This window comes from Emys orbicularis, chromosome 19 (assembly GCF_028017835.1).
Source record: "Emys orbicularis isolate rEmyOrb1 chromosome 19, rEmyOrb1.hap1, whole genome shotgun sequence".
NCBI classification, from domain to species: domain Eukaryota; kingdom Metazoa; phylum Chordata; order Testudines; family Emydidae; genus Emys; species Emys orbicularis.
In genome coordinates this window covers 2,222,920-2,231,216 of record NC_088701.1, presented here as the reverse complement: position 1 = coordinate 2,231,216, position 8,297 = coordinate 2,222,920, and the positions used below count along the sequence as shown (strand labels likewise).

The 8,297-nt window shown below is 65.7% G+C and overlaps 1 protein-coding gene across 1 annotated transcript; it reads left to right on the top strand.

The window, feature by feature from the left end:
• The first annotated feature begins 2,037 nt into the window (after positions 1-2,037).
• On the top strand, positions 2,038-7,091 carry MISP3 (MISP family member 3). The gene is made up of 3 exons (XM_065419616.1): positions 2,038-3,928; positions 5,776-5,858; positions 6,999-7,091. Exons 1-3 carry the CDS (start codon positions 2,038-2,040, stop codon positions 7,089-7,091), a joined length of 2,067 nt encoding a protein of 688 aa, XP_065275688.1.
• Positions 7,092-8,297: the final 1,206 nt, after the last annotated feature.

Genomic DNA, 8,297 nt, shown 5'->3' with positions numbered 1-8,297 from the left:
AGCGGGGCAGGGGCGCTGGCTGGGGGTGGGGGTGGCGGTCCCGGCAGGGGGCGCTGCGGGGAGCGGGGCAGGGGCGCTGGCTGGGGGTGGGGGTGGCGCTCCCGGCAGGGGGCGCTGCGGGGAGCGGGGCAGGGGCGCTGGCTGGGGGTGGGGGTGGCGGTCCCGGCAGGGGGCGCTGCGGGGCGGGGGCAGGTGCGCTGGCTGGGGGTGGGGGGTGGCGCTCCCGGCAGGGGGCGCTGCGGGGAGCGGGGCAGGGGCGCTGGCTGGGGGTGGGGGTGGCGCTCCCGGCAGGGGGCGCTGCGGGGAGGGGGCAGGGGCGCTGGCTGGGGGTGGGGGTGGCGCTCCCGGCAGGGGGCGCTGCGGGGAGGGGGCAGGGGCGCTGGCTGGGGCTGGGGGTGGGGGTGGCGCTCCCGGCAGGGGGCGCTGCGGGGAGCGGGGCAGGGGCGCTGGCTGGGGGTGGGGGTGGCGCTCCCGGCAGGGGGCGCTGCGGGGAGGGGGCAGGGGCGCTGGCTGGGGGTGGGGGTGGGGGTGGCGCTCCCGGCAGGGGGCGCTGCGGGGAGGGGGCAGGGGCGCTGGCTGGGGGTGGGGGTGGGGGTGGCGCTCCCGGCAGGGGGCGCTGCGGGGAGGGGGCAGGTGCGCTGGCTGGGGGTGGGGGTGGCGGTGGCGCTCCCGGCAGGGGGCGCTGCGGGGAGGGGGCAGGTGCGCTCCCACCTTTCCAGGCGCTGGCCCGGGTTAATGGTTAATCGCGCCCCGCCTGTGCTCAGGGCCGGGGAGGGGCGCCGGTGGCCGCGCTCGCCGCGGGCAGCTCCGGGCCTGGCCCGTCCCGGGCTGCGCCGGCCGGAGATTAGCGGAGCGCGTGTCATTGGCTCAGCGGCCGAGATAAATCGCAGGGGCCGCGGGGCCTGGGGACCTTCCTGGTGCAGCCGCCCAGGGGCTGCGCGGCTCGGGCCAGGTGGGCAGCGCGGGGCTGGCACCGGGAAACGGGGACCCCCCCCCAACACCCGGAGAAACGTGAGTGAGGGGCGCCGGATCCAGCCAAGGCGGGAGGGGCAAGGAGTGAATTCCCGCTGCTGGGGGGGCTGGGCAGGCTGACACGTGGAGGGGGGCTGAGCCAGGCGTAAAGAGGGGGGCGCTCCTGGTAGCCCCGGGGCTGGCCTGATCTGGGAGGCATTTAAAAGTGGTGGTGGGGGGGGCACTTTATGACTATCCCTTGATCTCGCCCCGCGCTCTGGCTCAGCGGGCTGGTCCTGTGCAGCTCCGTGCACATCTGTCGCGTGCCTGGGGGCGAGACGCTGTTCCCCCCTCCCCGCTGCCCCGTAGCCCCCCAGGAGCCGGCGCCCAGGTGGGTGCAGAGGGGGAGGGGAAAGCCCGCTGCCTCTCATTGCCCAGAAGCGATTGTCCGCAGGGGGCAGCTGGGCAGGGGGTGGTGGAGACCGTCCTGCCCTGGAACTGCGGTGATCAGAGCTCACCAGCCGTCCCGACGCCACTGCCGATGGGCGCAGGGATCCTGTTCTGCCCCCGCAACGAGGAGCTGGTGTCTATGCCCCCCCCCCCCCAGGACCTCTTACCCTTCCGGGTGCCTGGTAATTAAAGCTAGAAGGACGCCCCCCTCCCCCCACTGTGATGCCTGGGGGAGCCCTTCACATTGGTACCAGGCAGGTGCCAGCAGCGGGCGCCCTCGCGTCACGAGCCTCCATCCTCAGGGTGACCCTGGCAAAGTGGAAAATCAGCTGGGTGACGGAGTAGTTTGAGAGCCTCGGATTTCTCACAGCACTCACCTGGTTTATGCCCCTTAAGCCGCCCCTCCCAGGCTCCGCTCCCCTCTGACCCCCAAATCTAATCCCCCCTCTCCCGCCCTGGTGTGCGCTGGTGAGGGGCAGCCCCAGGCACTCACCCTGGCATCTCTTCCTGCCCTAGGTTTCGCTGGAGAGCCCCAGCCCGGCCCTGATGGCGACGGAGGCCACGTCTCTGCCACCCTCTGCCACAGGGGGGTGTCAGGGGGATGCCCCCGCTGGCCCATGCCCAGACGGGGAGGGCATGGATGTCCCCGGGAAGGGCCACAGGCCAGGGGAAGGCGGCGCTGATCCCATCATCACACAAGAGAGGGAGCCTGGGGCACTCGAGCCCCCTGGCGCCACTTGCCAGGATGAGGCACCAACACACGGACCGTCCCCTGCTGCCCCAGGTGAGGGGGGCAGCCAGGCAGATCACCGCGGCACCTGCCCCGCTCCCCCAGCACAGCCAGACCCGGCTGATGCCTCAGGCAACGGTGACGTCCTTGGTGACCCTCCTGGTGCCGCCCCCTCCTCGGAGCCACCTCAAGCTGCTGACGCCGTCTGCCAAGCGAGCCCCGGGGAGCCAAAGCTGAGTGCCGGCTCCGAGCAGGGCTGCCAAGAGAGTGCCGAGGCGGCGGGCACAGAGACGGGCGAGGAGAAGGCGCCCGGCCTGCACGGGGACGAGTCACCGACCACCGCCCCAGGGTCGGAGCAGCTGGCGGAGGAGTCCGAAAAGGGTCCGCAACCGTCTGGGGAACAGGGACCCCTGGCGCTGGTCAGCGCTGGTGCCCAGGGGGGCCAGGATGGCAGCTGTCCACTCGAGCCGGATGGCACGCTGGTGCCAGGGGCACCCTTGCTGGCACCGGGGGACCTTGCCCCTTGCAGCCAGCAGGGGGCAGCAGGCGCCAGGCCTGAGGCGGCCGTGCCAAGGTCTCCCGTGGCAACTGGTGACTCCTCTGGGCCTGCCCACCTGGCCTGCGACAGCAGCTGGGAGCCGGGGGGCGGGGAAGGCTGGAGGGAGGGACCAGCTGGCAGCTCGGCAGGTGGAGCCGGTGACAACAATAAACCCCGGGGTGAGGTCGGAGCTGGGGCTGTGCTGGAATCTGAGCCGAGCGAGGTGCCACCCAGCGCTGCCGGGCCCCGAGAGACCTCGCCCGGGGGAGACGGTGCCACGGGTCCAGCTGCAGTTCCAGCTGGTATCAGGGATCTGACTGGTACCAAAGATCCAGCCGGTCCGCGAGAGACCGCCGGTGCCACAGATCCGACCGGTGACGATCCAGCTGCTCCCAGCGATCTGGGCAGTGCCACAGCTCCAGCCGGTGCTGACGCGCCGACCAGTGCCGGGGACCCAGCTGGGGCCAAAGAGCCAGGAGCTGCCTCGGAGCAGAGCATGGAGAATGGGGACCCCTCCAGTGACGGCGAAGCCGCTCCGGCCCTGAAGCCGGGCGGCGAGACCCCCATCGAGCGGGAGATCCGGCTGCACCAGGAGAGGGAGGAGACCCTGAGGCGGCAGCGGGGCATGGCCAGCCCGCGGAGCACCCAGGAGTACGTGGAGGTGCGGGTGAAGCCCATCTTGAGCCAGGCCCAGCTGCCCGCCCAGCTGCCCAAGGAGAAGGAGCGCCAGTGGGCCGGGGCCCAGATGCAGCGGGAGATCCAGCGGGAGAGGCTCCGCGAGGAAGACCTGATGCATCTGGGCCAGGTGCGGGGCACCTATGACCGGGGCACCCCCCAGGAGCTGCAGGAGAAGAAGATGCTCTTCGAGCACCAGCCCATCCCCGAGCCCCTTTCCCCCAGGAAGCCGGTGAGGGTCACCTGCAGCAGCAGCGCCGAGACCCCCCCGGATCAGGGCCCCCGGGGACCGTCCTTCACCGAGGCCAACAGCCGGGCCAAGGTGGTCATCCTGGAGCCCAGCACCCTGCTGCGCCCCAGCCCCGGCCGCCAGCCCCCCCTGGAGCAGAGCCCCTCGGCCCAGGGCAACCCGTTCTTCAGACTGCGCTCCAGGAGCCCCCAGTCCCGGCTGGAGCTCGAGGTGCAGGAGGCCCAGAAGAGGGAAGAGGAGCTGCAGAAGCAGAGGCACTGTCTGTACGGCTGGGTCCTGCCCCAGGATGCCCAGGGGGCGGCCGACGGGCAGGAGCCGCGCCGCAGCCAGCCAGGTAAGGGGGGCGCGCACCGGGGTCTGCGCAAACTGGGTCTAGAGGCAGCTGGAGGAAGGCAGTGCTGGTTAGAGCAGTGGGCCTAGGAGGCAGGACTCCTGGGTTCTTTCCCTGGAACCAGGTGGGAGCATTGATTCATACCTAGAACTGGGGTCTGGGAGTCAGGATACCCGGGTTCTCTTTCCAACTCCAGGAAGGAGCAGGGCCTAGTGGTGAGAACGGAGGCCTGAGAGTCAGGACTCCTGGGTTCTATGGCCAGCTGTCACTGACTCCCTGTGCGACCGGCACTCTGTGCCTCGGTTTCCCCATCCGTAACATGGAGCTAATGACACTGACCGTCTCTGAGGGCCGCTGGTGAGAAACGCTGGGGCTCGGTACCGTTCCAGCCCAACCGCCGGCTGTGACCGGGAGCTGTTCCCATGGGATGAGTGCAGTGGGACCCTCTTCCTGGCTGCCTCATGACTGAGATCCCACTTGTGCCCAGTGAGTGTCGCCAACGGGTCAGCGGGGGCATCCAGATAGTGGGGGTAACGGGCACCCAGATTTGCTCTCCTGCTGCTTCCCGCAAGGCTCCCGTGGGGCAGAAGTGGGGCTGGCAAAGACAGTGACCCCTGGGGTAAGACACCCCGGCCATGCCGGAGTCGGACAAGGCCTGGAAGAAGCAGGTGATGGGGGGGGTGCAGAGAGAGGATCTAGGGGTACAGGAGGCGGGGGGGGGCGTCCAGGGGGCCCTGGAGGGCTGTAGAGAGACAGGTGCATCCCACACGGAGATGGGGGCTTTATCTCCCCTAAAACGTTCTCCGCCTGTCTCAGCAGCACCTCCGGGAGTGCACCCGTCCGTGTGTCTCTCCCGTGCATGCCACACTCTCGGCATGTGTGGGGCACGTCCCGGGGCCAGGGCTGAGGAGTCTGTAGCTGTCCCCAGGGAGAGAGGGAGGGGATCCCAGCAGCCCCTCTCCCCTGGGTTCCCAGCCCCAGCCAACCCGGGAGCTGCTGGCCCTGAGCTGCACCTGGGAAGCCGGTGTGTGTACCCAGGGAGCGGTGGCTGCGTCAGGGCGGGGCGCCGGGCCGACCTTTGGCTAGAACGAAAGGGAAAGCCACTCAGCGGTGGTGGGAAGGGGGCAGGCTGGCGGGGCTGGGCCCGGGGCCCAGGGGGAGCCAGGAGCAGGGCCAGCCTGCGGTTTCAGAGCCAGGGTTCGGCCTGTTTCTGGGGATCAGGCCCTGCTGTACGGTCGTGAGCTGAGTGATCAGTATTTCAAGAGCACCCAGATGCCACAATCAAGATCCGGACCCCCCCCCACCCACACATTGTGCTGGGTGCTGCATGGGCCCCCCCGAACTGAGACTGGGCCCCCTTTGTCCCAGGTGCCGCACGGATCCTGACCCAGAACAGGGCCGCACTGTGCCCCCCCCCAACCCGAGATCCGGGCCCCAGGGACTGCACAGACACCTAATGAGAGCCAGTCCCTGCCCCACTGGCTCAGTCTAAAGAGACACAGGGAGGGAGGGGAAACCGAGGCCTAGAAGTGGGTCATTGGCAGAGCCGGGAACAGAACCCAGGGATCCTGAATGGTGGTCCAGTGCCCTAGCCGCTAGGTCACCCTACCTACATGCATCCTCCTCCAGCCCCTGGGGCAGGGTGACTCCCCCTAACGTGGGTGCTAGGGTGGATGGCGTGAGGTGGGGCACAGGGAAACTGAGGCTGGGTCTCGGGGGAGTAGGCAGTGTTTCTTGGGGGGGGGATGTATTAGGGTACAGAATCTGGGGGGCAGGAGCCTGGCAAAGCCCCCGGAAGGCGGCAACGGGAGCCCGCGGACCCTGACCCACTGTCCTCCCTCTCGTTGCAGAGAGACCGTCCTACGGGAAGCTGGATGTGACCTGGCCTCCCCCAGCCCTGTCGGGGAGCCCCCAAGAGAATGGGCTGGACCAGGTAACTGCTCCCCTTTCCCCCCTTGCACACTGCCAGGCGGTGTCCCCTGGGGGCCGTGCTCTGCCACCAGGGCCGGCTCCAGGCACCAGCCTAGCAAGCAGGTGCTTGGGGCGGCCAACGGTGAGGGGCAGCACGTCCGAGTCTTCGGCAGCACTTCGGCGGCGGGTCCCTCTTGGAGCGAAGGACCAGCCGCCGAAGACTGAAGCAGCGGCGGTAGAAGTGCCGCAGATCGCGATCGCGGATTTTTCTTTTTTTCTTTTTCTTTTTGCTGCTTGGGGCGGCAAAACCCCTGGAGCCGGCCCTGTCTGCCACTGACGGGCATCAACACACGTGTGAGGGTGGACACGTGTGAAGGCGGCAACATGGGGAAGCGCCCACAGAGGCGCACGCAGCACGGAACCTGCCTGGCCACAGACACATGCTCCAACACGCAGTTACACGCAAGAGCCCAGAGCCGTTTCTACTCCTTGAGGAGCCCCGTTGGGGGGGCATTCAGTCGAAGTGTCCTAACTCCTGCAAGCTGCATGCACGCAGCCACACACAGGCTGACATACGGTCACAGCCGTGAGCCCCTCCTGCACGCTCAATTGCACACATGAATACAACATGCAGCGGGGGCATTCGTGCATCCGCATAAACACAACCATGTGAGCCCTGCACACATACATACACACGGAGACGCGTGGCCTCCCCACACAAACACGCTCCGACACACATGAATCCACACGGGAGCGCTGCGCCCATACATAGAACACAGAGACGCACAAAACCACACGGACTCAAACACACACGAGCCTGCACCGGCTTCTCCTCACACGGACGCCTCCTCACGCAATATTCGCAACAGACATGCCTGGGGGCACACACCCCTGGTGCCGGGGTCCCCTTCATCCTCTAGTGGCTGGTTCAGGAACTACAACAGCCTGGGTCCTCCAGCAGCCCCTTGTGGTGGAAGGTCAAGGGTTCGATCCCCGCCATGGGTATGCAAGCCTTGTTCGTTCCAGAGCTGCCCCTGCAGTGGGCACATGGACACGTGGCCTGCCTTGCTCCCGGGAAAGGCCTCTCCCCTTTTGCCACGCATTTGCTAGATCTCTGCCTTTGTTGTCCTCAGTGGCTTACGCTGTCCCATCCCCACCACAGGTGGAGAAAAGCCCCCGGAGCCTTCGCCAGAAAAGTGCCTTAATCCAGCGCTGGGAGTCAGGAGCTGTCAGCAACCAGGAGACCCAGGAGTAGGGAGCAGCGCCGAGGAGGGAAGGGAGAGAAAATGTGGGGGGTGGGGGACATCCCCCCCACTTGATCCTTCCAGGATCCCACTACTAGAACCACCATGTGCCCTTCCCACCTACCTGACTGGACAAAGCTTTAATGCATGTGACCACCCAGGCCGCTTTGATTGGGTGATGAACTACTTTGCTTCGCCTCCTCCCACCCCAGCTTTCTCCATGGACCAATCAGGAGAGACCTAGGTGAAACGCATTGTAGTTGATTATTTTTTAGAGCAAGCCAAATCCCACATTAAAGGGATTTTGGAATCCATGGAAGAATGAGGCCTTTAATACTCCAGACTAGGCACTGATCTGAGCTATCCCGGTGTGACTCCAGAGTCACACCAGTGTAAAGGCAATCAGAACCTGGTTCTCTATTGTAGTAAAACACACAGGCAAGCTTGTGAAATGTGTGGATCAGAATCGCCATCACTTTGAACTCTGGGTTGGGTGGGATTACTATTGGCCTTGGGACGCCTGGGTTCTAGGCCCAGCTCTGCCACTGATTTCCTACATGTCCTTGTCCAAGTCACTTCACCACTCCGTGCCTCAGTTTCTCTATCTTTTAAATAGTGGGATGATAATGTGTCCCGCGGCAGAAATCATGAACATTTGGCCAAAATACTAGTATAACTTTGATCCCAAACATATTAAGCCTCAAATGGTCTCCTCCCCAGAAGCAGTCACTTCTGAAACAAGCCCACAGAGTAGATTGTGCTCAGGCATGAAATCATTTTGGGAAGACGCTACGGGGCGTTTTAAGGGAAAAGGGTTTAAGAAAAAGAATCAATAAACGAAAGGAAAAGCATCAAGCGCCTTCACTTATTGCTGCAACGATTCAAAGTGGAGTAACGCAAAGGGGGTCGAGATTGTGCGGTCGCAGCAGGGCCACCCTGGCGGATTCATCAACAGGAATCAAATGAATTCGGTTTTAGGTGACGACGCTGCATGAGCCAGCTCGCAAATGGCGATTTCCATGGGAGTTTTGCCTGAGTGAGGACAGACCGGATCAAGCGGGGAGGGGCTGGCTGGCTGGGGTAGATGGTGGGAAGAGCTGGGAGGCCCCATAGCAGACGTTACTCTGGGAATTCACCACTGCAGAGCGGCCCTGTGCTGCTATAAAATAGAGCCACTCCCAGCTGCTCTAAGTGACACAGACATCTGGCACCTGCAG

Excerpts from the sequence above, each read along its gene's own strand:
- MISP3 (XM_065419616.1), top strand. The coding sequence starts at position 2,038 with ATGGATGTCCCCGGGAAGGGCCACAGGCCAGGGGAAGGCGGCGCTGAT. Across the intron at positions 3,929-5,775 it reads GCCGCGCCGCAGCCAGCCAG|AGAGACCGTCCTACGGGAAG; the intron begins GTAAGGGGGGCG and ends CTCTCGTTGCAG. Across the intron at positions 5,859-6,998 it reads AAGAGAATGGGCTGGACCAG|GTGGAGAAAAGCCCCCGGAG; the intron begins GTAACTGCTCCC and ends TCCCCACCACAG.